Here is a 14,756-nt window from a genome sequence, read left to right as displayed (position 1 = left end):
ACCAGCGATATGCATCTAAGGGTACTGAGCACTTTCTAGTGTCCTGCCAAATGGCCTTTATTTATACATGAGCTTTGACAATGTGAATGGAGCATCTGAAGTCAGTCTAATCCCATTGCCACCCAATGATCACATAGACACACTTCCATCAGAGGTCACTGGACAGTGATCAGGAGTGAAATCCTGGGTAGTTTTACCCTCCCTAATGTAGAGCTGCTGAGTTGAATTATACCACTGCAGTGGGTGAGGTTAGTTAACTCAGCAGATCACAGGAACAAACTCAGAACCTTCTTGATCTGTATAGGTCAATCATACACTGAGCCAGGATGAAGAACACCTTGGGCATGATTTTAACATCGAAAAACAGGTGGGTTGGGGGGGCATTCAAAATTGCAACCATTTCAGACCCGCCCATTTCTGGTTTTGGGTGGGACGAGGGGCGGGCGACCAACCTGCTCCCAGGAGGCGGGTTGGTGACTAAAACCTTTCTCTGAGACTGCGGGCCTCCATTTTTGCAGAATTTGCAATTTGAGCCACTGGGGGCCGGAATTCCCGGGCCTCCTCCTTCACGCCAAGTGAAAGGAGGCGAGATGACCTGAAACAGCAGGTAAGTGCCTTTCTGGCACAGCTTGTGGGCCCGAAGGAGCACGAGTGCTTCCACCAGACCCAACAAGCCTACCTGCAACGACACCCCCCCCACCCCATCCCCCCAAGCGATCGCGGACCTCTGTGATGACCCCCGATCCTGACACCACCACCCCCCCATCGTGACTGACCCCGAGCCCTCCCCCCATGACTTACTCCCCATGACCCCCTCCCATCCATACAATCAAAGACTTACCTGAACACATCCTCTCCCTGGCTGCTGTCCCGTCTGACTGAGGCCAGCTTATCATTCGGGCCAGCCAGTCTGACAGCAAACCGACAAAAAAAATTAGAGACTTCCTTACGTCAAAATCGTAAGGACATCTGGGAAGCCTGTGTTTCTGGGTTTCCTGTCTGCAATTTGACCCATCCCCCCCCCCCCCGGCCCTCTTCCCGGATCGGAGTCAAAATCATGCCCCTTATAGTATCTGTCCATTGCATTAAACAGAAGATGACAATGTTGATGATTATATCATGCACACAATTTTGTGACGCCTGTGGAAATTTAAAGCATCCATTAATTTGCTCTAAAGCTTCAAGTTCATGTCCATTTAAAAAGCTGCAGAAAAATGCACTGGAAAGTACTGAAGCAACAATTATTTTACCACACTTGCGCAAGTGACGGAAATGTTGTATTTGCAGAAGTTGTTGTGCAGTCATATTGCAGAAGTTGATAATGTTAAGTGATGGGATGTTGAGGTAATTGATAGTGCCTTACCACTGTCCCAGCTGAGATCAGTTAAATCAACACAGACCTGAAACAATCTGTTAATACTGTTTCCTTTTTCTGAAATAATGAGCCAGATTTTGCTGTCAAAATAACGGCGCGGCTAATGGCGCTCATTGAATTTTTTTTTTATTCATTCATGGCATGTGGACGATGCTGGCAAGGCCAGCATTTATTGCCCTTGAGAAGGTGGTGGTGAGCAACTGCCTTGAACCGCTACAGTCCATGTGGTGAAGGTACTCCCACAGTGCTGTTAGGTAGTTCCAGAATTTTGACCCAGTGACGATGAAGGAACAGGGATATATTTCCAAGTCAGGCTGGTGTGTGACTTGGAGGTGAACGTGGAGATGGTGGTGTTCCCATGCACCTACCGCCCTTGTCCTTTTAGGTGCTAGAGGTCGTAGGTTTGGTGCTGTGCAACATTTGAAAATGATGGGCCAGAATTTGCTGAAGCAGGCGTCTGTTAGTTAGACTTGCCTCTGCATTCTTCAGGTCAAAAAACGTTTGCCCACAAAGTTGCTGAATGTGCACGCTGATAAAGACGCAGCGAGGGAAACAGGGCTTCTGGGACCTGAATGAGCGGAGCAGATACCCAATAGGGTATCCCCTTAACCAATGAGATTTAAGGATTGGGAAATAAACAGATGCGCAGTTAAATGCCAATATCCAAAAGTTGCTGTCCGAGATGCGCCATTCCACCGTTAGCTTTGTGAAAATGGCATCTCGCTGTCTGCCTCACCATTGACATGGATTGAATGTTGTGAAGTTGCTGTATTTGCGCAGTAGATACAAACTAAACTCGCCACAGAAAGTTAAGTCTTGTCATTACAAGCGTAAGTTCCCTTTTTAATGACATGATAATAGTTCATTACTGCCATTCAACTTCTCTGGCACTGAAAATTAACTATTACAAGTGTGGAGTCTCTGTTTAAGGTAGTAATTGTTGAAGATTTTAAAAATGTCAAATTTAAAATGTTTCTTAATTTTAAAAAATTTTTCCTTTGTCTCTCTTTTTTCCCTCTCTCTTAATCCAATCTTTCTTTCCCTCTCTTTATTTCTCTTTCTGTACCTGATTTGACACTGAATTCACCCACTCTAATTTACACTTCCTTCTCAGTCCTTCCACTGTTTTTATTTCTCAATCCTTCAATCTGATCAGTTAAGGAGTTGGTTGGTTAACAGTTGGTTGCCCTGTTCACTCGTGTCCCAGATGCCCCAATTCCCTCACTGCAATGTTATCAGCTCGCACTTTCAGCAGCTTTGTGGGCAAAAATGTTTTGAACTGAAGGGTGCAGGGACAAGTCTAACTAAAGGCAGATGCCATTTAGATGTCCTGCTACAGTAAAATCTGGCCCAATGTCAAATCAGGTACAGAAAGAGAAATAGAGAGAGGGAAAGAAGGATTGGATTACTAGAGGGGGGGGGGATATAAAAGGATAGAAAGGAAAAGTAAGAAAAAAAATGAAAAATTTAAAATTTGATTTTTTAAAAATCTCCCCAAAAAATTCAAAACCTGAAGGAATGAGACTCCACACTTGTAATAGTTAATACTTGGTGGCAGAGGTTGATTGTCATTAACACTCATCATGTCGTTAACAGGGTACTTACGCTTGTAATGACAAGTCTTAACATTCTGTGGCGAGTTTAATGGGCAAATACAGCAAGTTCCTTTTTAAAAAAAATAAAATAAAATGAGGAGGCTAAGGGCAAGATGCCGTTTTTGCGAAGCTAATGGGGGAGTGGCGCAACTCAGACAGCAACTTTTGGATATTCACATTTAACCGCGCATATGCTTCTCACCTGAAGTTGCTGTACCATTTACCCATAAATGACGGCGAGCGCCATTAGCCTTGCAGTTATTTTGACAGAAAATTCTGGCTTGTTGTGTATTCATTTCAATACTACTAGTAAAATGCTAACCTAATCCTGTTGCCCAGTTTTATTGTGAAGTGAATCAATATGGTTTTAAACAAAAAGTGACCAAATAAGATTCTCTGTGCTATTAGATCATAAAATTTGGTTATCTTGATATGTTGAGTAAGTGGAAAGTACTGAAATCTAAATGTATTACTGGGACAAAATAAGGCCATTGCTTAAATCGTGAACAAAATGAAACTTACTACAATATTGTATGTGGCTTAAATTGTGCATGACTTCTTTCATAGACTTGCTCCAAACAGTGTTCTGCACAGGTTATAGCACTAGTCTGTAATCATGTATAATGTATTTTTGGGCATCTGCTAAATAATGAAAGGAAACCTGTATCTGATCCTGTGCACTATCTGGACATAAATGATGACCAAATTAATTGTTTCACAAAAGTTGAATTTTACTTTTATCTGTGACATAACCTCTTCCATTACCAGCAGCAAATGGAATTTAGTCTATTTCAACGAAAGCCTGTGGATTAATGCAGAAACTCAGTGGAAAGAGTTGAACAGGATATTCTCCTTATTTGCTTATGTATATATGCTGTTTAGAATTTGAGTCCTTTACATTTTTCAAAGAACCATAATTTCATCAATCTGAATTACTACCTTCACTGTTGTATGTGTCTGAGAATAATTATATGGGATAGATGAGTAATTCACAAATACTGCTATGTTGGATAATTTAATGATACATTGTGGTTGTCATAAGGTAATGTTTACATACAATGTCTCAGACTTTATTAGTTCTGTATAATTTCTTTTTAAGACTGTATAATTTCTTTGAAAATGTTTAAAATGTAGCAGCTGCACTATTTTGCAGACCTGTTACAAATTGGGTTGGTTGCTAACTTCACAAATTTCCAACAAAACACTAAATTAATGAGAAAAGTTCACCTTTTAAGTTTTGCATGATTTGCTTCTTTTCAATCTTCTTCAATTTTGATGCAGAAAACCTATGGAGCAACTACATGACCAAAGGGGAGGTACTTAAAAAGCATTCTTTACCATCTGTTGAAGCTTCTGGATCAAGAAAAAAACTGCCCGTCTATGTTTTTGCAGACATAACTACTACCTTTACTATGTTGGTTGGCATCTTCTTTCCTTCAGTAACTGGTGAGGAAATTTGCATTACTATAAATCAAGAACTTGTTCCTTAAGAGGCTTGTATGGCACAGTGAGTTAGCACACTGCCCTTTCCCGTTAGGAACCAAATCCCATCCAGACTGATGGAGTGAAAATTTACTTCCCCTATTGCCTATAAAGATCTATGGGAAATGAAAGGAATCTTACAACACCAGGTTATAGTCCAACAGTTGGACTATAACCTGGTGTTGTAAGATTCCTTACATTTGTCCACCACAGTCCATCACCGGCATCTCCACATTATGGGAAATGAGGCTAGGTAGACACAACTCAGTTTCTAAAGAGCATTGTGCTACAACAAAAACTGCATGGGTTTGCCACTAAATTTAAAATCTAATTCAAAGAGGTATATGGATGGTTAACGTAGGAAGTGGAAAATTTCCATTTGTGTAGTAGGGAGTCCCCTTCTAAGGCTAGAGTTGAGATACACTATTGGGGCAGAAAGGGTGTTTGATGCTCATGCAAAGTGCAGAAAGTAGAAAAGTGTTCCATTTTCCTCTATTGAAATTTCTCATCTTGTTGAGCAAAAAAAAAATTGAGTAAAACATATAAGGGTTGATTTTCCAAGGTTTAGCAACCAGATAGTGCACGAAAAACAGGTGCCATACACAAGAAAATCGGGCACTATTGCTTTAGTCCTGTTCTGCACCTAAGCTGCTCTGCGGTAGGATTTCCTGCATGGCTTTTCAAGTGGTTGAACCTGCCTGTACCTGAAGAGGGCGCTGGAATGTAAATTGCATGCAGTCGAATGTCAGACCTCTGCACTCAACTTACCTGCTTTAACACCAGGTGCAGTTCAGGGTCTTCCAGAAGAACATGGGGCCATATATTTGCTGTGACAGGGCATCTAACGGTGTCTGCCGTTAGTTAGACATGCCCATGCAGGTTTAGGTTTTGAAATTTTTTGTGTGGCACGTTGCTGAAAATGGGAGCTGATAACATCACAGCGAGGGAAACATAAGAAATAGGAGCAGAAGTAGGCCATACGACCCGCCCTATCCACATATCCCTTGATTCCCTTATTGTCCAAATATCCATCGATCTCAGTCTTGAATATATTGAACGTCTGGGGTAGAAAATTCCAAAGATTCACAACTCTGAGTGAAGAAATTTTTCCACATCTCAGTCCTAAATTGCCGACCCCTTACCTTGAGACTATGACCCCTAGTTCTAGACTGTTCAGCTAGGGGAAACAGCCTCTCAACATCTACCCTGTCAAGCCCTCTAGGAATTTTATACATTTCAATGAGATCACCTCTCATTCTTCTAAACTCAAAGAATATTGGCCCATTATACTCAATATCTCCTCACAAGACATCCCTCTCATCCCAGGAATCAATCTAATGAATCTGTTGCATGCCCTCTAAGGCAAGTATATCCTTCCTTAGGTAAGAAGACCAAAACTATACACAGTACTCCAGGTGTGGTCTTTAACAGAGCCCTATTTAATTTCAGCAAGACTTCCTTACTCTTATACTCCAACCCCCTTGCAATAAAGGCTAACATATCATTTGCCTTCCTAATTGCTTGCTGTACCTGCATGTGTTAACTCTGTGATTCATGTACAAGGATACCGAAATCCCCTCTCACTACCAACATTTCTTAGTCTCTCACCTTCCAGAAAATATTCTGCTTTTCTATTCTTCCTACCAAAGAGGATAATTTCACATTTCCCCACATTATACTCCATGTACCACCTTCTCGCCCACTCACTTAACCTGTCTATATCCCTTTGCAGCCTCTTTGTGTCCTCCTCACAGGACTTCTGAGACCTGAGTGAACAGGGCAAGCAACTGTGTATCTTCTTAACCAATCAATTTGAAGGATTGTGAAATTAACAGCGCAAGGACTGAGAAGGAAGTGTAAATTAGAGTGGGTGAATTCAGTCAAATCAGGTAGAGAAAGAGAGGGAAAGAAAGATTAGATTTTTAAAATTTTCAACAATGAAAACCTGAAGGAATGAGACACCGCACTTGCAATAGTTAATTTTCAGCGCCAGAGGGGTTGATTGGCAGTAATTAATACTTAGCACATTGTTAAAAGAATCTGACAGCTAAAAGGCTCCCTTTGTCTGATTAATTAATGCGCAGACCTTAAATGGCTCCAAGACAGGCTCAAAGCGTAACTTCAGAGCAGCCCTAACTTTCTGCGGCGCATTTAATTTGTATCTACTGCGCAACTACAGCAACTTCATGCCATTCAATGCATTTCAACAGTGAGGCAAACAGCAAGATGCCATTTTCGCAAAGCTGACGGCGAGCGGCGCAACTCAGACACCAACTTTTGGATATTTGAGTTTAACCATGCACCTACCCCTCCCCCTGAAGTTGCTGTACCACTTGCACATAAATAATGGCGAGCGCCATTAGCCTCACCATTATTTTGACAGCAAAATCTGGGCCTAAGTGTTTCATCTTCCAGACCTGTTGTTTCAATGCTGTGACAATACTAGCCTATTCCAAACGATAAACAAGATCTTTGCCTTTGGCTTTGTGAATTTTTAAAAAATGGTTTTGTCCTTTCTGTGATTGTTGCAGAATATTGTTGGTCCGCTTTACATAGCACTCAGAATGTTACCACCCCTGCCCTTTTGTGATAAACTTATTTAGAGGCAGAGAAGGGGAAACAACCATAAGCCCCCTTGACAGCTGCTGAAGTCATTTACCTGGCCCTCTCCTGCGCTACTAAAAACTTTCTCTACAACAGAGTAGGCATCTTCCCTCTCACTGATCATACACCTTTTCAATTCTATGTGCAGTAAAATGAGAAATCTCAGTTAAACCAGCACACTCTTCCTACTCCCACATTATCATTCTTCACACACATTCTTGTTTCCCATCACCCTCCATCTTCTGCATGGTACAACAGTGCCATCCTTTTACCAGCTCTCTGCAAGTAAAATGGACCTACACTCTCTGGAGTTTAGAAGAATGAGAGGTGATCTCATTGAAACATATAAGATTCTGCGAGGGCATTGCTGCAGGAGTTCCTCAGGGCATCCTAGGCCCAACCATCTTCAGCTGCTTCATCAATGACCTTCCCTCAATCATAAGGTCAGAAATGGGGATGTTCGCTGATGATTGCACAGTGTTCAGTTCCATTCGCAACCCCTCAATAATGCTTCATGCGGGCTCAGACTGCTTCAAGACCTGGACAACATCCAGGCTTGGGCTGATAAGTGGCAAGTAACATTCGCGCCAGACAAGTGCCAGGCAATGACCATCTCCAACAAGAGAGAGTCTAACCACCTCCCCTTGACATTCAACAGCATTACCATCGCCGAATCCCCCATCAACAACATCCTGGGGGTCACCATTGACCAGAAACTTAACTGGACCAGCCATATAAATACTGTGGCTACAAGAGCAGGTCAGAGGCTGGGTATTCTGCGGCGAGTGACTCACCTCCTGACTCCCCAAAGCCTTTCCACCATCTACAAGGCACAAGTCAGGAGTGTGATGGAATACTCTCCACTTGCCTGGATGAGTGCAGCTCCAACAACACTCAAGAAGCTCGACACCATCCAGGACAAAGCAGCCTGCTTTGTTGGCACCCCATCCACCACCCTAAACATTCACTCCCTTCACCACCAGCGCACAGTGGCTGCAGTGTGTACCATCCACAGGATGCACTGCAGCAATTCGCCAAGGCTTCTTCGACAGCACCTCCCAAACCTCGACCTCTACCACCTAGAAGGACGAGCAGCAGGTACATGGGAACAACACCACCTGTACGATCCCCTCCAAATCACACACCATCCCGGCTTGGAAATATATCGCCGTTCCTTCATCGTCGCTGGGTCAAAATCCTGGAACTCCCTTCCTAACAGCACTGTGGGAGAACCTTCACCACACGGACTGCAGCGGTTCAAGAAGGCGGCTCACCACCACCTTCTCAATGGCAATTAGGGATGGGCAATAAATGCCAGCCTCGCCAGCAACGCCCACAACCCATGAACGAATTTTAAAAAAATGCGGAGAGGCTGTTTCCCCTGGCTGGGGAGTCTAGAACTAGGGGGGGACATGGGCTCGATTTTCGCACCCCCAAGCGGCTGCGTTCGTAGTGGGGGGGGGCTCCGAAAATTGGGGATTCCGGGGCCGGTCCGGAGCCCGGCTCCAACCTGCCCACTTCCAGGTTCCCCAATGACGCGCTTACATGCGCGCGCAGCTCCCGCATGTGGGACTACCGCCGGCAATTTAAGCCGGCAGGATGCCACTTAAAGTAATTAACTAGGCACTTCAGGTCGTTTACAGACCTGATTGACCTGATATTTTAGGAGGGGTGGGAATTTCAAGTCAACTGGGACTGTTTCCCGTACTGGGGGAAACATTCCCAGTTGAAATGGACGTGTTGCAGTCATCAGCCTGTAGCAGCTGCAAAGGTCCATTTGACAGGTGGTGGGGAGACCCTCACTCATTGCAGGAGGCCACTTTGTCACTTTGGACAAAGTTTGGCCTCCACCACCCTCCAAACAATAAAATTCACCAACTTGCACACTAACTCCGATGTCCAGACATATTTACCTACCTTGCGGACCCCCTCAAATGTACATCTTCCGGATGGGGCCCGCCGTAGCTGCAGTCATGACCTCAGAGGACGAACAGCATCACCAGCCTCGCCGGCCACGCCATCCACCTCTGAGATATGGAGCTCCACAACACAGTGTTGTGACACAGCCACCTGCACAGCAGGAGGGAGGGCAACGGTAGAGAGAGATGCATCGCAGAAGGCACTACCCTCGCCACAGGGTCTGCAGACCGAGGCTCAGCTTCCTGGACCTCTCTGAGCAGCAGTGCACATGGAGGCTCAGAGTCACTCGACATGTAGTCGTGGACATCTGCAGCCTCCTTCATGCCGAGCTGCTCCCGGCTGGCCCAAGCACCATCATCTTACCTGTCACTGTCAAAGTCACCACTGCCCTCAACAACTTCTCCTTCGCATCCTTTCAGGATGCCGCTGGGGACATCGCCGACGTCTCTGTCGTCTGCACAAAAGAGCCCTGCAAATATACCTACACCCACTCTGCAGTGACACAATGGGTGGCATCAGTTATGGGTCTTCATTGTGATCCTCAGGAAAGGGCATTATTGCACAAACCAGACAAGATTCGCAAAGACGTGGCAGTAGTGGTGACCATATAATATGTAATGTGAGGTGATCAGAAATCAAATATAAGTAAAAACCATGACAAACCCTCAAACACCCTTGTGCATTCCCTTCATGCTCACAACACGTTTGCCTTATGCTTCCTACTGCAGATATGATGCATGCCTTGTGGCTGCAGCACAGATAGTGGCAGGTTGAGTGAGGCTGACCATGAAAGAGATGCATGAGAGGGTGAGTATGAGATAGAGCCATGAGATTGAGGATTGGGTTGAGTGGTAGTGGCGGGATGAGTACTGGCAAGGTGAGTAAGTGCAGGTAAGATGAGGATGAGCTTTGAGTGGGTGTGAGGGGTGATGTGACAGAGTAGTGTTGGCAGTGCAGAAGGAGATGTGGGGTGGGGGCGGTGATGTGGCAGACGGAGTGTAGGGGAATGAGTAAGTGTACTCACTTCGGCTGACCTATTTAGGTCATTGAAGCGCCTCCTGCACTGTATGCAGGTGCGCGATAATGTTGGTGGTGCTGGTGACCTCCTCTGCCACCTCAAGCCAGGCCTTCTTGGTGGCAGAGGCAGGCCACTTCCTCCCGCCCGCTGGGGAGAGGATCTCTGTCCTCCCCCTCCTCCTCACCCCATCCAGGACTGCCCCTTTAAATAAGGCTCCTCCAGCTGACAGCCTATGCTGCGCATGCGCAGTCCGCCCGCTGCGCAGCTTTCCAGCGCGAAACCTAGAAGCAAAGGTAAGTACCTTCAATCAAGCTGCGATTGTGTGCGGAGCACCCCGATTTCACTGGGCGTGTTAGCCACGCGCCCAGTCAACCCCCCGCTGCCAGCCCGCCGCCCTCCTAATATCGGGCCGATAGTCTTAGGATAAGGGGTCGGACATTTTGGACTGAGATGAGGAGGAATTTCTTCACTCAGGGTTGTGAATCTTTAGAATTCTGTACGCCAGAGGGCTGTGGATGCTCAGTCGTTGAATATATTCAAGAATGAAATCGATAGATTTTTGGACTCTAAGGGAATCGAGGGATCTGGGGATTGGACGGGAAAGTGGAGTTGTGGTCGAGGGTCAGCCATGATCTTATTGAATGGCAGAGCAGGCTCGAGGGGCCGCAAGATCTACTCCTGCTCCAATTTCTTATGGTCTTGTGTTCTTAAGGCAGACTGCACAGATGCTTGGACTGCTGCTTGGGGTCCTGACCTATAAAATAACATGAATAGCACTGACATGCAATTCACAAATTAAATTTTAAAACTTGCAAGTTATTTGAAACTGTCCAAATAAAAATCCTGGCCAATACATGCAAGAAGCCAAGATCATCTGGCCATCCCATGGGGCTTTTATTGTACCTGTCTCTTTAACGATGCTACTGCCTCTAAGGCCCAAATTCCTTTCAATCTTCCTTTCCCTGTGTCCAATAGAGGGTCTCCAGCAGTGCCGGAAGTATGCCCTCTCCATGTTAATGAGTGCCACCAGGAAAACCAGACATTCCAGTGCTTGGTATGTCCATACACTTCCAGTACACTGCACTCACTGTGACCCCGAATATAGTTTATACGGTGATATCTTAGCATGTCACTTCTTCTACTTCCCAATACTGTAGCATTTTGTTTCAGTTTCACCACAAATCTTTTCATGGATTTTTTTTTGGTCAAAGTCAGAGACTGCACACGGTGCAGTACGCTGAGATACCAGACCTCTGAAAAGCAGATAGCCTTTATTTTTATAATGCCATAGAAATGCAGTTTTAATTTAACTTGTGACTAATTTCTCATCTTTTTCATGAGCTGGTGCAATCTTGGTGATTGCTTTACACATTGTTCTAATGCAACAGTTTCAAATGTGTTTTTTGATACTGATATCAAGCATGGAAGCAAATCTTGACAGCAGACTGATCAGTTGGTCTCCGGGGATTATGCATGCAGCCTTTGCTATACTTGATCTCAAAGTGCTGTGTCTGGGTATAAGTAGTGAAGTACACTTGTTATGTTACAAGACAATGGGATTTGCCTTTTGCTGTTGAAAGCTTGTTTATTTTTATAATTGTGATTATCTTTTGCTCATTAACCCTTTGTGTTTTATTTATTTTCTAAACTTGTATTCTTAGAAAAAATGTTAGGTTCTATTCATGTTCTAGTTCTATGCTGACTGTGTTCTGGTTTTCTTTAAATTCTAGTTTATAAACACTTTTGCAGTGACCTTATAAAGTAAGCTATTTGTGCCAGCACTAAAGCAAATAATAAAACTGTCACCAATGTAAGCATTTGCACAAAAACTTTTGTCTCTGTTACAATGCTAAATATGGTTTCTAAAACAACAAAGGGGGTGTTTGCACATAACTTTTGATGAATTTTAAATTAGAATTGCATTTTTTCCATTGGTTTGTTTTCTTAATGAGAAATATATTCCATACAGCAAAGCTAAGCCCAGTATTGAATACCCTATTTATATTACAGCAGTGTCTCCGTGGGCAGCAAAGAACAAAGCAGCTTTGTTGAACAAAAAGCAAAACACTGCTAATGCTGGAAAGCTGAAACAAAAACAGGAAATGCTGGAAACTCAGCATCTGTGGAAAAGACAGACAAATTGACATTTCAGGTGTGAACCCTTTGACAAAACTGTAGTTTTGTCCCCGGTCTCCAGAGCAATGCTTTGGCAGTGACAACTGCTGGAGCTAGCATTCTGTTTTGGCCAATGTTTGGCTTGGTGGAAGTGATTCCACAATATATAATGGGGTATAAATCTCTTTTTTTTGCAATTTCTTCTTTTCACTCGAGAAATTAGCTGTCCCTGAGACAAGTGGTGTATTTTAATTTGATATGTAATATTGATGTATTGCCTCTAGGTACTAGTAGATTTGCTCTACATCTAATGGTAATTAAAAAAATAAGTACTGGATCCTCTCTGATAAGTTGTACTTGCAGATTTACTTGCAATCTCTATCCGTTTATACCATATTCAATATTGTGCTTCACAGAATATAATAGAAAAATTTGAGTGAAAACAATTATTTAAAATTAAAATAAACGAGGAATTGGATACTTTTTCATTGTAATATCCATTTTCTGCTTTTATCTATTAGGTATTATGGCTGGTTCAAATAGATCAGGAGACCTGAAGGATGCACAAAAGTCAATTCCTATTGGTACAATCTTGGCTATTGCTACAACTTCATTAATTTGTATCCTTTTTATTTCATTGCAAATAGTGATAAGTATAAGACATACAAAGTTCCTGTAGTCCCATGTTGGGCTTCCTATGAGTTTTAATGTTAGCTGCAGTTTGTTTGCCTTTCTCAGACAGGTTTTGCCAATTATCACACAGATCATTTGATGGTAGGTCAGTAAGAAGACAGGAAAGTACAGGACTGGAAAAAAACAATAGTCCATCTGGCCCATCCCAAAAATGAATACTTCTCAATCGTCTACTTCTACAAATACCTATCCAATTCTCCTTTTTACATTTTCCAAACTGTCCATCTCCTTTGCCTCCCTGGGCAGTCTAATCCATATGTTACCTTTTCTAAACTTGAGCTTGTGTCCTCTGGCTTTATGGTTTGTAGCAATCTCAAAATACGATTGGGGTTCAATTTATCTATTCTCTTAAGAATTTTGAATGATATCTCCCCTAAGCCTTCTCTTCTCCAGCATAAACAATCCCAGGCTCTTCAACCACACATCGTATCTCAGATGCCTTAAGCTGGATATCAGTTTAATTGCCCAATAAAATGCTCTATCTCCGAGAGGAGGTGGGAGTTCTAAACATATATATTTATTTCTTGTTTGTCATAGAGCAATATTGGTGCTCCGTCTGCTTGAGTTGCCACCTATCCAGTTTGGATCAGGTGTCTGGAAATTTGTAAAATGTGAACTAAGTCCAAAACAAAAGTCATTTTTTCTCACCTACTTCTGTGTCCTATAATGTGGTTTATTAAGGTTATCAATTATCTTTTATCACTGGCGAAGAACATCAGTACTAAAGTCATGAATGATCCCATGCCCCTTTCTGCCCCCGTCTAGTTTTGTTGGCTGAAAAAGGAAGAGTGGTCATGAGAAACAGCAGCACACAATTTAATTAGAGAGTGAGGGGAATAGAAATAAATTTTTTAAATTGTATGTTTATTTCTAATTGTTAGCATTTTGACAAAATGGCACAACATAAATGTTGTCTCCAATCCAGTGCTGTTTACTTGTAAAACAGATTCTATTGTTAATTACCTCGTGAAAGACTGTTTCAGTAGCAGCAGTGTACAACAGTTAATTGAATTGACTCTTATTTCACTTGAATGAAAATCAGACTTAAGTAGTGTGGTGTTATTTGGAGCCTGTATTGAAGATGTTGTACTTCGAGATAAGTAAGTATTGTATTATTTTGAAAAGCATAAAACATTCTTTTTCTTTGAGAAAAATCTCTCTGGTGAAAATGCATTTGATTTGTGTAATAATAATTTTTTTTTGAGTATCTTTAGAACAATATCCAATAAAGCAATGAGGTAGAGTTTACGCTTTGCACCCAAAATGTGCTTGAAATTGTGCTGGTTAGGTTACAATTCAAGTTTCCGCAAAAATTAATTTGCATGATCACAAACGTAAAATCTTCCATGAACCAGCGCAATCGGGCAGTGTTAAATAACGTAATCGTTTCTTTTTTTTTGTTTCCATTAAAAAGTATTCCTTGATGTATTTAAGAGTGGTAACCTGGTGCAATTTTATTAATGCAGTTGAAAATGGATTTATCACCAAAAATAAGCATTCTTAGTAAGGTGGTCCAGTCCTCACCTGTGAGTAAACTGATTTAAAATCACTGACAATTACTTAAAAGAACTATATTGAACCATTTAACAGTTTCATTGGTGTACACTAGTCAGTTTTGTAGTAAATTAAATATTTTTTGAGCTGAAAAATCATGCCTGCTAGTGCCTGTGCACCTAAGAAAATGAGCACAATTTGAAGAGCCTTCCCGAACCAGTGCAATTGGCGGAATCTCGCAATTTCGATCTGGGGGCGTGGGCCGGGACAGGGATTGAATCTTGAATCAGGGTAAAAGATTGCATAACTCACGAATGAGGGGTTTTGGGCATAACTCACTTACGCTTAAAATTCCCCGATTTTTTTTTTGTGCTGGTTCAGTTGATTCCGCCAGATTGCACTGATATTATTAGTGTAAACAAGCGAAAACTCAACCTCCATTTATGTTCAATCAGCAGTC

At 42.7% G+C, this 14,756-nt stretch overlaps 1 protein-coding gene and 1 long non-coding RNA gene across 4 annotated transcripts in view; one reads left to right on the top strand and one right to left on the bottom strand.

Moving 5' to 3' along the window:
* The window catches only part of LOC137333628 (uncharacterized), a 43,274-nt gene extending 42,357 nt beyond the window's left edge, over positions 1 to 917 (bottom strand). The window contains exon 1 of one of the 2 annotated variants that reach the window (XR_010965947.1): positions 842 to 917. This is a non-coding gene — a long non-coding RNA (uncharacterized lncRNA). The remainder of the gene's footprint in view (positions 1 to 841) is intronic. The other variant, XR_010965946.1, reaches the window with a different exon arrangement.
* The window catches only part of slc12a4 (solute carrier family 12 member 4), a 147,011-nt gene that overhangs the window by 80,624 nt on the left and 51,631 nt on the right, over positions 1 to 14,756 (top strand). For both annotated transcript variants that reach the window (XM_067997867.1, XM_067997868.1), the window contains exons 9-11: positions 4,252 to 4,416; positions 12,631 to 12,729; positions 13,845 to 13,902. In XM_067997867.1, coding sequence (XP_067853968.1) covers positions 4,252 to 4,416; positions 12,631 to 12,729; positions 13,845 to 13,902 — 322 coding nt within the window. The remainder of the gene's footprint in view (positions 1 to 4,251; positions 4,417 to 12,630; positions 12,730 to 13,844; positions 13,903 to 14,756) is intronic.

The sequence above is a fragment of the Heptranchias perlo genome, chromosome 16 (assembly GCF_035084215.1).
Source record: "Heptranchias perlo isolate sHepPer1 chromosome 16, sHepPer1.hap1, whole genome shotgun sequence".
In the NCBI taxonomy this organism is placed as follows: domain Eukaryota; kingdom Metazoa; phylum Chordata; class Chondrichthyes; order Hexanchiformes; family Hexanchidae; genus Heptranchias; species Heptranchias perlo.
This window is presented reverse-complemented; position numbering and strand designations above follow the sequence as displayed.